General features: G+C 39.2%; 1 protein-coding gene across 4 annotated transcripts in view; it reads left to right on the top strand.

Moving 5' to 3' along the window:
• LOC115173702 (ras/Rap GTPase-activating protein SynGAP-like) overlaps positions 1 to 20,550 on the top strand; it is a 104,705-nt gene that overhangs the window by 11,424 nt on the left and 72,731 nt on the right. For all 4 annotated transcript variants that reach the window (XM_029732027.1, XM_029732025.1, XM_029732026.1 and 1 more), the window contains exons 2-3: positions 12,532 to 12,665; positions 17,010 to 17,127. In XM_029732027.1, coding sequence (XP_029587887.1) covers positions 12,532 to 12,665; positions 17,010 to 17,127 — 252 coding nt within the window. The remainder of the gene's footprint in view (positions 1 to 12,531; positions 12,666 to 17,009; positions 17,128 to 20,550) is intronic.

The following is a 20,550-nucleotide window of genomic DNA, read 5'->3' as shown; positions in this document are numbered from 1 at the left end:
AGGTTGGCTTAGTTCTGTTCTTGACATGTGTGTCCTTCTAATGTAGAGGCTGCAGACCTCACGTACTGGAACCACCTGGTTATCTTTTCGTCAAAGGCTTATATAGTGGAGAGGGGGGAAGGATGTGTTTCATCGTTTATAACCCCTCCTCTTCACAGGGGTGGGCCACTGATCAAGCAGGGCACTTTCCTTATGAAAACCCAAATCTCTCATTTGGAAGCTAAAATTACATTTAATCTCCTAACAAACAATTTCAATATCAAACATTTCAATTGCATAACAATTCCATGTGACTCTGATAACTAGAGGGTGTATACTTTCCCAGGTACAGTTTATGTCATCCTGTCATCAGTCATAATGTCACAGATAACAATGAACTGACATCCATACTCATTACGTTATCAAGCATATTTCCAACTGGTTTTATTACCAAAATATGGTTCCTTTCCCCATTTGTTTGATGTTCCCAGACTCTATATTTAACAGGACAGCAGTCCTTCAGTAGGGTCAGTAAGAGAGGGGAAGGGAGAAAGTTATTTATGGGGGGGGTCATAAACCTTACCCACAGGCCAACGTCATGACACCAGCAATTCTAGAGTTACTGTGTGTTCAGAGTAGCTATTGAGACAGTTGTATTGTGTGTCAGAGTAGTTTTGGTCTCGTGACGAAATGTCATCTGGCTTGCCCTCTGTTCCCTACCACTGCACTGAATACGGACCGCTCTTGCATGCATTTGTTACTCCCGCTCCCAGAACTCACACACACCCACACACAGACACAGAGAAGCACAAGGACTGCACTTGCTCTTGTTCATCTAGTCCCGTTGAGGGACGAAGCCCTGCAACGTAGTAAGATAATTGTTACATTTCAGAGCTCTGAATAATAATGAGGGGTACTCCAGGTTTTTAAAGGTTGCAACCAGGTTATACTTTATTGAATGTTTATATTTTTTCTGATGTTGGATTACTGAGTTAACTATGAGTAAATGAAGTGTAGTTCTCGTGCATGATGCCATACTGATTGGTTTTGTTTCTGAATTGTATTGCACCATACTATTTGGGTTTATTCTGCGTTATATGCCTTACATTTGATTCCAGTCTAAAGAGTTATATTTCTGTATATTACTGAATTAAGCCCAAAGGTAATTTGTACTGTAAAAATGTAATACATTTTCCAAACACAAAATATGACAATTGCCTTCCTTTGGTTATTTTTGAGTATATGGTCACCCCTGTTTTACATCCTCAAAGCTCAGTTACTGTAGGGGCACAGTAGGGGGTTACATTAGCTAAATGATTAGCATGATTCTCTAGCAAAGTAAAGTAAAGACACTGCATTTGCTCTCGGCAGCCAGCTACAGGCAGCTGCTTCATGGGAAGCCATTGTGATTTAATTATAATGTTACTAGCTACAGTGGCCAGATAGCTGGCTTGGTAAAGCATTTAGTGGTCTGCATTGTGCTGCGCTTACTGCCACATCCGTTTCATATGAAGTCTGTGTGACTGCCTTGCTCAGTTAGCAAGCTAACGTTAGCCAGCTAGCTAGCTAACTAATACGCCAAGAAAACTTGCTCAAGAAAAAAAAATGTAGGCCCTATTATGTAGCTCTATTGTTTTAGTTAGAACAATTCTGATGAAAAGTAGGTGGATTCGACTGGAAAAGTGCACTATTTTTTTCATTTTTCTTGTCACTCCTGTCGGTTCTCCACATGTAGGTTTGTGCCTTCTGATTGGCTCAAAGTCAAGTTGTCGGCCACTGCCGAGTATTGTGATTGTACAAGTAGAAACACCAAGTTCGTCGTTACCATGTCAGTGCACAGGAGGTACGTATTTTGTCATAGATTTTCAAGCCGATTTAAGTAACAACTGTAACTAAGCCATTCAGGAACATTCAATATCATCTTGGTAAGCAACTCCAGCAAATATTTGGCCATGGTTTTAGGTTATTGTCTTGCTGAAAGGTTAACGTGTCTCCCAGTGTCTGTTGGAAAGCAGACTGAACCCGATTTTCCTCTGGGATGCTTAGCTCTATTCTATGATGCTTAGCTCTATTCCATAAATGTTTATCCTAGAAAACTCTCTAGTCCTTGAATATGACAAGCATACCCATAACATGATGCAGCCACCGCCATGCTTGAAAATATGAAGAGTGGTACTCAGTGATGTATTGTGTTGGATTTGCCCCAAACATAATGCTGTCAAGATTGTTTGTAGAGAAGGACCAAGCGTGAGTATCGTTCCACATCTTTATTAATATGTGAAACTTTGCAAGACATACTATAAACAAAATAACAAACCGTGACGACAGAGGTGCAACATGCACTAACTTAAAATAAGATCCCACAAACAACAGGTGGGAAAAAGCTGCCTAAATAGGATCCCCAATCAGAGACAACGATAGACAGCTGCCTCTGATTGGGATCCATATCAGGCCAACATAGAAATATAACTTCTAGATTACCCACCCTAGTCACACCCTGACCTAACCAAAAATAGAGAATAAAAAGATCTCTAAGGTCAGGGCATGACAAATTCTTTGTATTCAGGACTTAAAGTAAATTTCTTTGCCACATTTGTGCAGTATTACTTTAGTGCCCTATTGCAAAACAATGTTTTATTCTGTACAGGCTTCCTTCTTTTCACTCTGTCATTTAGGTTAGTATTGTGGAGTAGCTACAGTACAATTTTGTTGATCCATCCTCAGTTTTTTGATATCACAGCCATTAAACTCTAACTATTTTAAAGTCACCATTTATCACGACTCAGGATATGACCCAGATGCAGACACAGGAGGCGGATAGTACAGTTCTCAATCATTTATTATAACACGGGACAAAGGGCAGGTCGAGGACAGGCAGAGGTTCGTAATCAGGTCAGAGTCAGGCAGGAACAGGACAGCAGGAAGGCTCGGGGTCAGGGCCGGCAGAATGGTCAGAACCGGGAAAACTAGGAAACAAACACTTGAGAAACAGGAAAACAGGAAAGCACGCTGGTAAGACCTGACAAGACGAACTGGCAACAGACAAACAGAGAACACAGGTATAAATGCTCAGGGGATAATGGGGAAGATGGGCGACACCTGGAAGGGGGTGGAGACAAGCACAAAGACAGGTGTAACCGATCAGGGTGTGACACCATTGGCCACTTGCAGGGGCATGTATTCATGGATGCCAAGGGAAGCCAGGCTTCCCCCCCAAAAATGACCAAGAAAAAATGAATAAAACATACAAAATCATTTGTCTTTTGTCTCTTGGTGTTTCATAAATGTCCTTCAATTCGCAAGCGGCTGAATGTATCTCACCGGCGAAAGCATCCAAGTGAACAAACAGCTCCTCTCTGTCTCTGTATTTGTAGCCCGTCTATGTTGTCTGGTCAAAAAGAGTATGACATTGTTGCCAAATGCTGCCCTTAGCGAGCATTTGGCCTCCCTTGATAAAAAATGAATAAAATAATAGCCAATCAGTGTTGAGCTGGTCCTGGAACACAAAAAAATGACATTTTAAGGGAAACCAGTTTTGATTTGGCTTCAGACCAATCAAATCACATTAGAAGCCAAATGTCATTGACAGAACTTGAATTGTTGCATCCTGCTGTGTCATTGTCCTCCGGTGGTTAACTAGCTAAAATCGGGTGTCTAGCTTTCCTAAATTAGCCATTGATGGAGATAGGGATTTGGACTTGTGGTTTTACTTAATTCTCCGTACTGGCTAATGATTATAACGGCGATTCTGATCCAACCATGAATTCATACATTGTGCCCCTGGGCTGAGAGGATGGAAATTCAACATGTAGCTAGATGTAGTTACGTTAGGCTAATGTTAACTAGCTGGCCTGGCGCATTGTTGCCCATGAAAGGAATTTAGGCTAGCGAGCCAGCATTTTAGCCAGGAAGCCTAGGACAATAAAAACTAAACGTGTGTATGACAGTCATAGACCGTTTAGGCAACATGAGATGAAGATGGCATTGGTGTTCCTCTACAAGTAGGATGAGTCAACATCTTTTTCTACTTGCACGCACACACACACACACACACACACACACAAATCAGTACCATGGACAGCTAACATATTTAGCTTATATTGATTGGACTAAATCGTTTTTGGTATCTTTTAGTTGTCACTGCATTAGACTAAGCATACGTGATTAGATTATGTTGAAATATTGCTGGAATAGTGGAGGCATCGCCTGTTTTCTTTGCAACTTGCAGTAACTCCCTGTGGTTCTAAATCTATAGTGTTTAGTAGTCCGAAAATGTCAGAAACATTAACTACCTTGACCATGCTGTAGGCCATGTAACTGTTTGTTACATGCAATATGTTGGTCTCCGGTTTTGTGATGAAACAATGGTGTGGTTGAATTCTGCCGCTGTGTCTTCTTATTGTCTCTGCCTTAGGCCTATATATCATGGTGTCAAGGCATATGAACTAACAAGTTATAGAGCAAATTACGCAATTATCACAACACATAGGTTGTAATATGTATATATTTTTGGGGCTTGGCTTCCCTGGTGATTTTACCCACACACCGATACTGGCCTCATGGTGAAATCTCTGAGCGGTTTCCTCTCCGGCAACTGCGTTAGGAGAGACGCATGTATCTTTGTAGTGAATGGGTGTATTGATACACCATCTACAAAATAGGTGCCCTTTTTTTACAAGGCATTAAAATACCTCCCTATAATCTGTGTTTGACATCCACTGCTCGAATGAGGGACCTTACAGATAATTGTACGTATGGGGTACAGAGATGAGGTAGTTATTCAAAAATCATGTGAAACACTATTATTGCACAGAGATTGAGTCCATGCAACCTATTATGTGACTTGTTAAGCAAACCTTTAGTCCTGAACTAATTTAGGCTTGCCATAACAAAGGGCTTAAATGACTCAAGACATTTCAGATGTTTTTTTTTTATTAATTTGTAAACATTTTTAGCAACATAATTCCACTTTGACATTATGGGGTATTGTGTAGGCCAGTGACACACATTTTTAAAATTCAGGCTGTAACACAACAAAATGTGTAAAAAGTCAAGTGTTGTGAATACTTTCTGAAGGGCTGTATTTATTTTTTCAGTTTGCGGAAAGTTTATATCTGTAAATAATAACCATGTTAAACTATATAAAAACATCTATACATTCGTACACTACCAACCCATTTTGACATGTTTAGTGTTGGAGTGATAGTTTACGCTGGACCACGTGACTATAATGTCACCTGTAGTTGTTTTTAACCATTTTTTATTAAAAAAAAAATATTAATGCATCCTCTTCCGATGACAAAAATATATACTTTTTTTCCCCAGCTTTTTTGTTACATATACAGTACCAGTCAAAGTTTGGACACACCTACTAATTCAAGGGTTTTTCTAAATGATTTACTATTTTCTACATAGAAGAATAATAGTGAAGACATCAAAACTATGAAATAAAACATGGAATCATGTAGTAACCAAAACCAGTGTTAAACAAATTAAAATATTATCACCCAAATTAGCCAGTTCTAATGTATCCACAATATTCGCGATCTCTTTAAGTTCTGAGGGTGATAGTTACCACCAAAGCTCACACAGTCATTCATCCCGCATACAAACAGTATGCAGTAAGGTCTTCACAGGTCCCTCAGAACCTGTATACTGACCCTGCCGGGAATCCAAACAGGTCTGGGTCCAAAATTCAAACGTGTCCCTCCAGTCCAGGTTGGTTCCTGTTTGACTTTCACAGGTCTCTGGTCTATGTAACTACAGTTGATATACCCAAGTGAACCCGACCATGGCTCTCCATAGCCTATATCCTATTTATTTTTTAAGGCAAAGTTTTTGACAACAGAAAAGACTAGTGTCTGCCACAACTGATTTTAGGGATATAATCTATATGCATGCATCAGTTGACACTGCACCTGTCGGACACTTTGTATCATGGCATGTGGAGACTTGATGCCCCTCACACATACAGTACCGATCAAAAGTTTGGACACACCTACTCATTCAATGTTTTTTCTTTATTTTTTTACTATTTTCTATATTGTATAATAATAGTTAAGACATCAAAACTATGAAATAACACATGGAATCATGAAGTAACCAAAAAAGTGTTAAACAAATCAAAGTATATGTATATTTGAGATTCTTCAAAGTAGCCATCCTTTGCCTTGATGACAGCTTTGCACACTCTTGGCATTCTCTCAACCAGCTTCATGAGGTAGTCACCTGCATTTCAATTAACAGGTGTGCCTTGTTATAAGTTAATTTGTGGAATTTTGTTATTTCTTAATGTGTTTGAGCCAATCAGTTGTGTTGTGACAAGGTAAGGGTGGTATACAGAAGATAGCCCTTTTTGGTGAAAGACAAAGAACAGCTCAAATAAGCAAAAAGAAACGACAGTCCATTACTTTCAGACATTAAGGTCAGTCAATCCGGAAAATTTCAAGAACTTTGAACGTTTCTTCAAGTGCAGTCACAAAGACCATTAACCACTATGACGCAACTGGCTCTCATGAGGACCGCCACCGGAAAGGAAGACCCAGAGTTACCTCTACTGCAGAGGATAATTTCATTAGAGTTACCAGTCTCACAAATTGCAGCCCAAATAAATGATTCACAGAGTTTAAGTAACAGACACATCTCAACATCAACTGTTCAGAAGACACTGCAGGAATCAGGCCTTCATGGTCGAATTGCTGCAAAGAAACCACTACTCAAGGACACCAATAATAAGAAGAGACTTGCTTGGGCCAAGATGCACAATCGAGAGCATCCTGTCGGGCTGTATCACCGCCTGGTACGGGAACTGCTCCGCCCATAACCGTAAGGCTCTCCAGAGGGTAGTGAGGTCTGCACAACGCAGACCTCACTCATCAAGGACAACAACCACCCGAGCCACTGCCTGTTCACCCCGCTATCATCCAGAAGACGAGGTCAGTATAGGTGCATCAAAGCGGGGACCGAGAGACTGAAAAACAGCTTCTATCTCAAGGCCATCAGACTGTTACAGCCATCACTAACATTGAGTGGCTGCTTCCAACATACTGACTCAACTCTAGCCACTTTAAAAATTGAAAAATTTATGTATAAATGTATCACTAGCCACTTTAAACAAGTCCACTTTGTATAATGTTTACATACCCTACATTACTCATCTCATATGTATATACTGTACTCTACCTTCTACTGCATCTTGCCATCTTGATGTAATTAAATGTATCATTAGCCACTTTAAACAATGCCACTTTATATAATGTTTTCATACCCTACATTACTCATCTCATATGTATATACTGTACTCTATACCATCTACTGCATCCTGCATCAACAAGTGCTCAGCATATGTGGGAACTCCTTCAGAGTGAATGCCAAGAGTGTGCAAAGCTGTCATCAAGGCAAAGGGTGGCTACTTTGATGAATCTTTGTTTAACACTTTTTTGGGTTCCTACGTGATTCCATATGTGTTATTTCATAGTTTTGATGTCTTCACTATTATTCTACAATGTAGAAAATAGTAAAAATAAAGAAAAACCCTTGAATGATTAGGTGTGTCCAGACTTTTGACTGGTACTGTATATATAACTGGTAAATGTATCTCTGTTCCTTGACCCAGGCCAGCCATGGTTCTTATAACCTCAGATCATCCCAACTACACAGTAAATCAAGGATAGTTGAAATCACAATGTTAAAGACATTTGGCTTAAATTGACTCTACTAGGAGTTATATTAACCCTCAAGAGACCCTGAAGTTAGTCTTTGACAACTGGAGTTGATTGGGACAGAGTACTTTTAACTCCATTAAGAGTAACCAGAGACAGGGAGTTAAATCAGATGTGATTTTTTAAATAGTTTGTTTCATTATCAGTTTTTTTGCATGTACTTTGTTTTTGATTTTATGCTACACATTTTTCTAAACTAATCCAATCTTTAAGTGGTTGGATTTATAGCAACAGTTAGTGAGATAGTTGTTCCAGTTTACATGGTGTGTAGGTGGTCTCCAAATACTGTATTTTCTTCCCTACAATGACAGGTATGCTAAATGCAAATTTGGGGAAATGTAAAAGTGCTGGATAAATTCCTACAAGTTGGATTCCAATAGAGATTGGATATTACATTGCAAACCACTATAATGTTACAAATTAAGAAATATTTAAATATAGCTTTAAACCCTTATAACTCAAAGGACGTCAACTGAAAGACAAATGTACTCGGCTGGAGCAGATTGTTAATGCAAAAATAAAAAAATGTAACAATTAATGCAAAAGATAAAAAATGACACTGAAAATATTAATATAGAATTTGAGTTAAATTTAAGCAACTCTCAGAGAGTTGGATAATTCCTCCAATTATTGTCGTTTGAATACCAAAAATATCAACACCATGACCAGAGTAGTTTTAACGCAAAATGCGGGTGGGACGCTATAAACTTCCAAATAGTGTTACATTTGACTCCATAGAGTTGAACGAATTCTTGCGATTTTACTGTGTAAGTTAAGTTGCTATTCCAGGTGCCAAGGGCCAGACCACAGAACTTGGTAAAACAGCTTTTAGTTTTCTGGTTTTCTTGGTCTTGGAATAATCTCCAGAATTTGTTCAATTTAGAGTACTTCAAGGCTAAAGCTACCCTTTTCAGGTCTGGATGACAAAAGCCTTCATGTTTTACAATGATGGTGGGTATTTCTTGATATTTATGTTTTTATGCAGCACTGTAGTTTTTTTAATGGATCAAATATGCCTCCCTTGGAAAGAAGTATTCAAACATCAATGGAACATTCCGGTTTAATAAAGGTTAAATAAAATATATTCCATAGTAGTCCATTGTGTGCAGTGGCTTTTGTCTTGGCTTTGTATTGTTTTACACAAGCTCTTTCCTGTTGCTAATCTGGCCCCTTTCTTATAACCTTTTGTGAGTATGTCAGATCGCTACTTTTAAACATTACTCTGTCCCAGTCTGTTCCACCCTAGCAGTCATGTAGTAGAGCAATGGATGTAATCAGATGTACGTAGGTCTTTTGAGGCTAATGTATTGACGAAAGTCTATACTTAGCTGCAGATAACCTTTTGATTTAAACTCCCTCAACTCATTAACAACTAAGTGAACACAATCAAGTGTTGTGGTTCCCAATGCTGCCCAATAAAACATGATTCATGTGGCCTGGCCATTGGTCTTGGTTACTATATAAAGACCTACAACTATTACCAGGTAGACTCCCCTCACAGGTATGCTATCATTGTTCAGAATAAGAAGTGTGTATGTATGAGGTGAAGTGGTGAAGTTTGTAAACAAACACATGAATACATATTGCTATGGCGGGTTTGATAGAATTCCAGCCTTGGTCGGTTGAGATGTTTTGGCACGATTTTCCATTGATGACTTCAATGGAGCATTTCTACTTCATGCCCCGTTAGCGTTAGCATGGATTCTACCATGGTCGTGATGTGAATTAGATCAGTTGTTTACAGGTGTGGGTGTGAGTCTGTGAGAGCAGTGCGGACAATGCTGTGGTGCTGAAATGGTTTGAACTCCCTAGACACTGGGGAGCACTTAAGGACAGCGGCATGGTGCTGAAATGGGTCAATCCACTAGACGGCATAGGTATACAGTACCAGTCAAAAATCTGGACACACCTACTCATTCAAGGGTTTTTCTTTATTTTCACAATTTTATACATTGTAGAATAATAGTGAAGACATCAATACTATGAAATAACACATATGGAATCATGTAGTAACCAAAAAAGTGTTAAACAAATCAAAATATATTTTATATTTGAGATTCTTCAAAGTAGCCACCCTTTGCCTTGATGACAGCTTTGCACACTCTTGGCGTTCTCTCAACCAGCTTCAACTGGAATGCTTTTCCAACTGTCTTGAAGGAGTTCCCACATATGCTGAGCACTTGTTGGCTGCTTTTCCTTCACTCTGCGGTCCAACTCATCCCAAACCATCTCAACTGAGTTGAGGTCGGGTGATTGTGGAGGCCAGGCCATCTGATGCAGCACTCTATCACTCTTCTTCTTGGTAAAATAGCCCTTACACAGCCTGGAGGTGTGTTGTGTCATTGTCCTGTTGAAAAACAAATGATTGTCCCACCAAGTGCAAACCAGATGGGATGGTGTATTGCTGCAGAATGATGTGGTTTATTTGCAGCAATTCGAGCACGAAGGCCTGATTCACGAAGTGAACTTAGCTTCAGTAACAACATTGCAGAACATAATAAAACAATTTACATAATAAAAAAAATCCCCATCAATACACTGCATCCGCCGATATCGCCCTTCCACAGCTGCGGTGAAAGGTGGCAGAGCCAGAGCAGTGTTTATCAGACCATGAGCCTTCCCGAAAATCTTCTCACGAAAACATCTGTAGCGTCAGAACAGTTTGGCCTAAACTATCATGGCCACTCCATTGAAAGATGAGACTCTAACAAACACGATGGTGTTCTCCGTTTTGCTCAACGACGCGCACAAGCCTAACAAGCCTCGTCTGAAGGTCCCACTACCAGTTTAAAAAATGAAAGGAAGTATATATGGAGATAGTTCAGTGCCTAAAATAATGGTATAATTACATGATAAAAAATAAGAAAAAGAAATCAAATCTTTCTTATATCGCTCAGATATAGGACAGTCACTTCACAACAATCTTCTTTTGACTCTGTTATTCACTGTGTTTCTATTGGCTAATAGCAGTAATGCCAAATTCAATGTTTTATCAAATAAAATCTATATTTTTTAATACCTTAAGGGGTCTTAAAATTCAAACTCAAATAGCTAAGTGATCCTTGGTATGACCAACTGAAAATAATTCCCTATGTTAGTTTAGAAAAATTGAGAGAGTGGGAGAGAGTGAAATGCAGGGAGTAAAGAGGAGGAAAGGGAAGGAAATAGGGACATATGGGTAAAAAGAGAGGGGGAGGGGTAAGCCATAAGGAAAAAATATGATTGTGAATATGAAGCAGACTAATGTTTCCAGTGTGTAGTGGTCAAGGTTATCACAAGCCCACACAAAACTACAGTGGTGGAATATCTACTTTCTACTTTTGGAATCTGCAGGGCCTCCTACCTACTACATGTGATATTGTACATTTAAAGACTATAGAGGACAAGAGAGGGAGGAGACTAGTCACTTCTTCACGTGTATCAGGGTTGCCATGGAGACAAAGTGTGGGCTTCACTTAAAAAATAGTGCCCTCCTTTCCTTTAGTTCCTCACCCTTCTACTATCTCTCTCTTCCACCTTTTCCACTGTCAATTGTTCACAAACCTCAATTTCCCCTTTAGGTAGCTAGTTCTATCAGATGTTCTCTTCTCTTCCTCCCCTTTGGAACGCTAGCCCTATCCTCTCTCGAACCCATTTTGCTATTTCCATTTCTCTCTTCATCCTGCTTGGAATCTTTTGCTCTATCCTTTGCAGATCATCTTTCCCTTCAGCAGTCCCTTAGTCTATTCTTTTCTCAGTTGCCATGGCGATGGGCTGGGGGTGTGTGTGTGAGTGAGAGCGAGTGAAGGAGTGGGCGTTGCGGAAATGACATCGCCAGAGCAGAATTTTAGCTTCCTGTGCACTCCTCTATTTCTGGATGTGCAACTTTAACCGTGCACAAAATATGACACACAGTCAAATTGTATATACAGTATTGCATTCTTGTATGAAAATCACCATACCTCCAAGTAGGTGAATAATAATGTGTTGCTTGGCTATCCTCCCAGCACAATGAATGGGAAAATTACAGAAATGGTTCTCTATTATTATTTTTATCATGGAGAATTAACACAGAATTGAAATGTCACATACTTTTCCATAAACATCATTAGGTTTGCTATATTGCCAAATACAATACGCAAGAGTATGTCCGTTTTATTAATGTCAATGTTGTAGTTTTTGTTATGCATCCCTGCCTCCTAGATTTGGGCACACTGCTGTGGTACATATTGACTTATTGGGTAACATTAAAGGTGCACTATTCAGCCTTTTTTAAAATGATTTATCTGTAGTATTTGAAGAATGCGCTTCGTGTACTACTTCCTTACTTTATTATAATACCCCCAAATAAATGGGGCAGGGATGTGAGGTGGTGTTAAATTGTTTGTTTTCATCTACTGAGAAAGACAACTAATTGTGAAAGAGGATTAGCTGTTTGTATCTGCAACTTGCCAGTAAACAAGCAACTTATGATATATAAAATGATATATTATAAGTAAGCCTTGTCCGAGCCAAAACAGCCCACATGGTCAGGAGCCAGTTTCTGTATCATGAGGCAGCACATAGATATATATCAGGTCTCTTACTTTTTTGTCAAAAGACACCACTGTCTTTCTGTCTCATGGAAGTTTCTGAATTGAGGACAGGTCTATTTTATTTTTAGGACAATCAGTAGATCTGATTGCCAACTCTATTTATAACAAGTAAAAAATGGAAGCTCTGCTGCTACCTCCTGGGGAAAAAATAAAGTATTATTTTTCTGACATTATCAATTGTGCTATTGATCCTAGCTGCTGTGCTGTTTTTCTTCTATATAAAGTTAATTTACTAATTCCTTTTATCTCATTCTAAGATGGAAGGTGTGCCTCCCCGTTGTCTTCGCGGCCCCAGACCCCTTCCAATGGCCTGGCTTATGATTCCCCTGGTTGGAACCTACGCCGCTCGATGAGACCCGGGAGTCAGCGCTACATGTTTGACCAGGAGGAGGTAGGATGAATACCTCCATCTTGTTCACCAGAGACAAGCACATGCAGGACATGGCAGACAACCACCGTCCTGCTGATTTTCATTTCTCCCTAGCTCTTAATTGGTCAGTGAATGTATTTGATTGACTAGAGAGTCTACCTGATGGGTTGAGAGTCCACATTGATCACTGATTTATTTACCTACAGGTACAGTATATTCGGAAAGTATTCAGACCCCTTGAATTTTTCCACACTTTGTTATTGTGACAGCCTTATTCTAAAATTGATTAAATAAATGTTTTTCCTCATCAATCTACACACAATACCCCATAATGACAAAGCGAAAACAGGATTTTAGAAACATTTTCAAATTTATAAAAAATAAAAAACAAAAAATACCTTATTTACATAAGTATTCAAATACTTTGCTATGATACTCGAAATTGAGCTCAGGTGCATCCTGTTACCATTGATCATCCTTGAGATGTTTCTAGAACTTGAATGGAGTTCAGCTGTGTGGACATGATTTGGAAAGGTACACACCTGTCTAAATAAGGACCCACAGTTGACAGTGCATGTCAGAGCAAAAACCAAGCCATGAGGTCGAAGGAATTGTCTGTAGAGCTCCGAGATAGGATTGTGTCGAGGCACAGATCTGGGAAGGGTACCTAGACGGTCCCCAAGAACAAAGTGGCCTCCATCAATCTTAATTGGACAAAGTTTTGAACCACCAAGACTCTTTCTAGAGCTGGTCGCCCAGCCAAACTGAGCAGTTTTGGGAGAAGGGCCTTGATCAGGGAGGTGACCAAGAACCCGATGGTCACTCTGACAGGGCTCCAGAGTTGCTCTGTGGAGATGGGAGGAACTTTCCTGAAGGACAACCATCTCTGCAGCACTCCACCAATCAGGCCTTTATGGTAGAGTGGCCAGACGGAAGCCACTCCTCAGTAAAAGGGTCATGACAGCCTGCTTGGAGTTTGCCAAAAAGCACCTAAAGGACTCTCAGACCATGAGAAACAAGATTCTCTGGTCTGATGAAACCAAGATTGAACTCTTTGTCCTGAATGCCAAGCGTCACATCTGGAGGAAACCTGGCACCATCCCTACTGTGAAGCGTGGTGGTGGCAGCATCATGCTGTGGGGATGTTTTTCAGTGGCAGGGACTGGGAGACTGGTCAGGATCGAGGCAAAGATGAACAGAGTATAGTACAGATAGATCCTTGATGAAAACCTGCTCCAGAGCACTCAGAGCACACAAAGCACTCAGACCTCAGATGGGGGCAAAGGTTCACCTTCCAACAGGACAACAACAAAAAGCACACAGCCAAGACAATGCAGGAGTGGCTTCGGGACAAGTCTCTGAATGTCCTTGAGTGGCCCAGCCAGTGCCCGGACTTGAACCCGATCGAACATCTCGAGAGACCTGAAAATAGCTGTGCAGCAACGCTCCCCATGCAATCTGACAGAGCTTGAGAGGATCTGCAGAGAAGAACAGAAGAAACTCCCCAACAACAGGTGTGTCAAGCTTGTAGTGTCATACCCAAGACTCGAGGCTGTAATTGCTGCCAAAGGTGATTCAACAAAGTACTGAGTAAAGAGTCTGAATACTTACGTAAATGCGATATAATTTTTTTTTAAATAAATTTGCTAACATTTGTAAAAATCTGTTTTTGCTTTGTCATTATGGGGTATTGTGTGTAGATTGATGAGGAAAAAAACGATTTAATCAATTTTAGAATAAGGCTGTAACGTAACAAAATGTGGAAAAGGTCAAAGGGTCTGAATACTTTCCGAATGCACTGTATATGGGTATGGTGCACTAGGTTAACACACCTAAACCCTGTTTGGATTGGAGTGTTGTCCCTAACCAATAAAGGTACCAGTTAGATAATTTGAGTATCCCAGGCTAAACTAGGTACCGCAGTGGGCAGCTAATACAGGTTGTATTGAATGTGGTGTCGTACGGGCAGCCCAATTCTGATATTTTTACAGCACTAATTGTCTTTCATCTTTTCACCTATCACATCAGAGCTCATGCAGAGCTGGTCTGATTGATCAAAATACCTTTGAGTGAAAAAAAGATCAGAATTGGATGCCTGTATAAACGCACCCATAGAGCTGTACATCTACATTCTATCCCTAGCGCAATTATTTATTTTAAGTTCTGTATGTTTCTATTAGGTCCAAGTGGGGGTTTTGAATTATTTAGTTAATGAGTTGTCTCATCAAGTGGGTAAGAGCAGATTTAAGGAATAGCTTGTATAAAGAACAGCAAGCATGTTATTGTATGATACCATTTTGTTGTATTTTTTTTTTCTTTCCCCCACTTGAATACTCCTATTTTACAACCCATATACGGACAGATGCTGGAAATTAGCACAAGCTAATGCATTGATGATGCAATGCAATGTATCAGTGGTTTGTTAGTTCCGAGTAGGAATTGGGCAGATTTGTGGAATACATCACGGGCCCACCAATAACAGAGCAGCCCAGATGTGAGAGATGAAGTCCCAAAACTAGCCATTGGAGGGAGACATTATTCAACTTTACAATGTGGTATCCCAAAATAATCGTTCCTCTTCTTAATTCATATGGCAGGTACTCTTGCAAAGACACCCCAGTAAGGGAGACACTTTTTGTTATTGTAAATTGAACCTGATATGATTGTAATCATACACAGGTGATTCATATGAATTGTTTGAGGGTTAGGGTTTTCAATGAAAATAAGAGGAATTCCTCTACTTATGTAACCTTTTCCTTTAGCGTGTATCTGGATGGGATAGGGGATTACATTAATCTATTGATCTGAGAACATACTGTACAAGCATTTAATATAGTTCATTACTAATTATAGTCATACAAAACATGTCATTTACTCCAATATGTGTTTTACTCGCTGCGCGTACTGGGGTAGTGCACTTAAAAAAGATGTGCAGTACTGTACTTCTGAATAAAGGAAAAAAAAGCTATTCAATTTACATTCAACTTAGTAGAGCTTAAGTCAATTGGAATGGCAATTTATCATTGCTAGCGTTACCTGAGCTCAATTTGATGTGTTTTCTGCTATTTACTATGGCACAGTATCACAATGCGAATATCATTTCTCTCTCTCTAAACTTCAGCACTTTCTGGTGATGCACTTACCAGTGCTGGCTCATGTCACCTGTCTGGGGAAATACCTGTGGGAGAAGCTATTTCGGACCACACACCCTTGTCCTTTCACTGTCCCTTAGCCAAGGGCTCTTTGCCACAGCTAACAGCAGAACCCACTAAATATAATGTACAGTAGCTCTCCAAGTTCATTGAGGTTGTGCTGAGCCATCTACTTTTCTCTCTGTGGTATGTCAAACAACTATATATAGTCAAATGAACTCAATGAAATATGTGGGATGGAATATTTTAATTCAATGCAATATTTGGGAAAATTTTACAATTTCAACGAATAAGAGGATCAACAAAGCTAGCATTTACAGAGAGCATAGGGGACATAAGAATGGCTCCCAAATGAAGTAATATGACACTTAATACAGTATGTGCGGCATGGTTTTGGAGGTCACATTAACCTACAGTATATGATAAATTCATATTTTCAGAGACAAGGTTAACAAGCCTGATTTTGAAGAGATATCAACGATAATGTTGATGTCAGTCTGTGCTGTTTAAGAATTTGAGAGGGGTTACATTTCCCTATCCCCATCCCTCAGCTGTATACCAATGCAAGTGGCAGTTTATTGTTTTATTAAATACCAGAATGTAGCCTTAATGCCAACCTATTCACTTTGTTAACTATTTGTTTCACATAGAGACAAAGTGCTTCTGGGTAAGGCTTTGCGTGTTGTAAAGCAATTTGACCTCTCACCTCTGTTAACCACATTGGGAATGTGTTGTGCTAGCCTTTATTTTAAGTGTGGGTGGAAAATGCCCCTGGTCCTTGAGACGCTCAACTCTCAATGGTCTGGATTTCAGTAGGGGAGGTTTTCAGTTTATTGCTTTATTATGTTAAATACACAAATATCAAGTCATATGAAGCTAACTCTGAAATATTTACACCAGTGAAATTGACATAAATAAATACAAATAAAAAGCATGTAGCTGTGTTACACAACTAACTTTTTCTTATACTGTATATGCTCTGGTTTGATATGATCATTTAGCATAAATGAAATGATCCTGTGCAATCACTTTTTTCTTACAGGACAACAGCTAAACAAAGTGAGGCTTTAGTGCCCAACACAAGTGATTTATACAGTATGTAGGGGAAGTGCTAGGAGGAGCGATGGTCAGGCGTGGGGTGACCAAGGTACAATCTTAAGAGATGGGTTTTCAGCCGGACCTTGACCTATCTGACCTCCTGTTCTTACCTTAGGTTCACCCTTTACTGATGCATGAACGTCGCTCAGGCTCTCAGCGCAGCGAGCGCACCAAGCTGCTTCGAAGGACAGTCAGTGTGCCGGTGGAGGGGAGAAATCAGCACCCCGAGATAGGTATGTAGAACCCATACCGAAAAGATGTGTACTGGATTGCAAAGTGTAAACTATGTAAGTGCATTGCAGTTCAATAGAACCAATGCAAATAGATCATTTTTTATTGTTCTGGATATCTGCAAGCTCTGGTTTGGTACATGCATCCTTGCATTTCCCAAGCCATTGTATTTGTTGGAGACAAATTAAATACACCGCTATGAAAGCATACTGTTGGTTACCCTCCTTTTTTGCACTCCTTCTCTGTGCCTTTTTATGTGCCTTTTTATGTGTCAGTGAAATCAAATTATATATTAAAACCCTCAGTAGCACACATTCAAGGTCACACCTTGAATACAGTAAATAAGAAGTGCCCACTTGCAGTTTAAGTACTGTAGTCTTTTGTTGATTAAGTGATGCATTGACGTGATGCGGTATGTGAAACAACACTTTGACCGTATTGGTATTTGTCAGCTTCAAAATATTATAAGTATTTTTCATTGTACTACTATGCTGGAAGCATAGAATAGTTGAATTATTTAAATAGATTTGTATTCAAACTGCACCATGAAACAAGCAAAGGGGGCAGCGTGCCCTGATGGTTGTCATGTATACCATACACATGTACAGAGATGAAGACATGCATATGCATAACAATCATTTAATTATTTTCATGAACAGAATTAAGTAACTATGATTGTGTCTCTAAGAATATATCTATTGGCTTTGTTGATACATTTGTCATTGAAAATAAGAATTTATTCTTAACTGACTAGCCTAGTTAAATAAAGGTAAAATAAAAAAATTAAAAAAATACTCTGTTACCTGTACATTAGTTGGTGGGTCGTTGCACCAATTCGGTGCCTTCTGAGATGTGTAACTTGGTGAGAAAAAAAAATCATCTAATTGTAACATTCTGTCATAAAAGAGCACATGTTCAGGTTCATAAAAAACATGTTTACCATCTCAAAAAGATCACGATAGTAAGTGCCTATTAAGTGCCAAATAAAGTAACAGGGTTGACAATTTCATCTTAAATCAGCTTTAAATTCCCTTGTGACAGGGAAAATAGAAGCTTGTTGTATGCATCAGGGAGGGGCAGTTGAATGCAAGCTTAATTTTATTTTATTGTTAACCTCTCTAGGATAGTGGGGCGAAATCGCTATTCAACAGCCAGTGAAAAATCAGAGCGCCAGATTTAAAATCACAAAATGTCATAATTCAAAGTTCTCAAACATAGGACTATTTTACACCATTTTATAGATACACTTCTCCTGAATCAAACCACGTTGTCCGATTTCCAAAAGGCTTTACAGCGAAAGCAAAACATTAGGAGAGTACATCGACACAATAACCAAACAGCCATTTTCTAAGCAACTAGCATGCATCACAAAAACCCAAACCACAGCTAAATGCAGAAGTAACCTTTGATGATCTTCATCAGATGACACTCATAGGACATCATGTTACACAATACATGCATTTTTTGTTCGATAAAGTTCATATTTATATATAAAAACAGCATTTTACATCAGCGCGTGACGTTCAGAAAATATTTTCCCTCAAATACTGCCGGTGAATCAGCGCCACAATTTACAAAAATACTTGTCATAAACATTGATACAAAATTAAACTGTCATTCAAAGAATTATAGATGAACATCTCCTTTATGCAAACGCTATGAAAGATTTCAAAAAAGCTTCACGAGGAAAGCACTCTTTGCAATAATCTGAGTACTGAGCTCAGAAAATACACTAGGCTATACAGATAGCCGCCATCTTCGAGTCATCTAAAATCATACATTGCATTAGAAATATTCCCTTACCTTTGATCATCTTCATCAGAAAGCACTTCCAGGAATCCCAGGTCCACAACAAATGTTTTGTTCGATAAAGTCCATAATTTATGTCCAAATAACTCCTTGTTGTTCGTGCGTCCAGTAAGCTACTCCAAGTGTAGAAAGCGCGCAGACGATGTCGCGACAAAAAGTTAAAAAAAGTTGTATTTACGTTCGTTCAAACATGTCAAACGTTGTAAAACATCAATCTTTAGGGCCTTCAGAACGTGAAGATTCAATAATATTTCAACCGGACGGTTCCTGTGTCTTGATAAAGATTTTGGAACGGGAGGATCCTCCCTCGTGAACGTGCCCCAAGAAGTGATGTCACCCCCTGCCTCAACAACTTCCCCTCCTTGTAATTCGGTCTCTGTTCATCGTAGAAGCTTCAAACAACTTTGTAAAGACTGTCGACATCTAGTGGAAGCCGTAGGACATGCACAATTATTACTACGTCACCGTGTATTCAATAGGAAACGACTTGAAGAGAGCCCATGCATCCAGATTTCCACTTCCTGGTAGGATTTCTCTCAGGTTTTTGCTTGCCATATGAGTTCTGTTATACTCACAGACACCATTCAAACGGTTTTAGAAACTTCAGAGTGTTTTCTATCCAAATCTACTAATAATATGCATATCCTAGCTTCTGAGTTTGAGTAGGAGGCAGTTTAATATGGGCACATATTTTTTCCGAAATTGTCAATACTGCCCCCTAGCCCCAACAGGTTTTAAAACATTTCTAGCCTGTCTATCTATGCTGACTATCTTCGGCAAACATGGTTGACATGTTATGCTTGACACATTCAGTTTTCCACCACAAAACACCAGAAAACTGCCAAAAAAGAGTAGAACCAGCTCATCTGCTTTTACGCTATGATTTGCCTATTAGATGTTCAATGTTTCTTTTGAAAAAAATAATTAAAAAGGAATAGTTCCACCATATTAAAATGAGAGTTCAGTTCACATAACAGGGTTGACATTAAAATGAGGGACAGACGTAAATTAATCACTAATCACATGAAATAAATAATAATCTTCAGAAATTACTTTGTCAAAGCAATAAAATAACTAGGGCTTTACAATGATGGTGAAAACTTGGAGAAATGTCAGGATTAAGCATGTTAAATCTTCCTGGCAGTCACAGAGGGTGCATGGAGGCACATTTCAAAATGCAAAATGTTTGCACTTTAGAAAATCTGATTTATTGAATTATCCATGTGGTCAATATTAAAAGGGCACTTCATTGAATATAAAGGCTTTTAAAATTCAATATTGCTGCACAATTTCTACTTAAAATACCAAAGGGACACAAAAGGCACTCATTTCATGGAACGACACCGGTACATTTGTATATTCTGAATTAGAGATATTTGTAAAAAGGTTTTCAGATTTGTCTATAGTGCCCCATGGAATTGGCTGATGGTGGCAATGTGCAATTATGATCATTAACACTTTTTCTAATTCAACAGTACTTTCGAGTGGATTTCACAGTGGGACTGCAATATGTAATCATATAATTACTGATGAAGGGAATAAGTCATTTTCCCACATCAACTTTTAATGCTGGCTACTTTATTAGTGGTTCACAAATTGGTTCACAAATTCTTCAC

The sequence above is a fragment of the Salmo trutta genome, chromosome 34, assembly GCF_901001165.1.
Source record: "Salmo trutta chromosome 34, fSalTru1.1, whole genome shotgun sequence".
NCBI classification, from domain to species: Eukaryota; Metazoa; Chordata; class Actinopteri; order Salmoniformes; family Salmonidae; genus Salmo; species Salmo trutta.
Note: the sequence above shows the minus strand (reverse complement) of the source record. Positions and strands in the feature narration are given on the sequence as shown.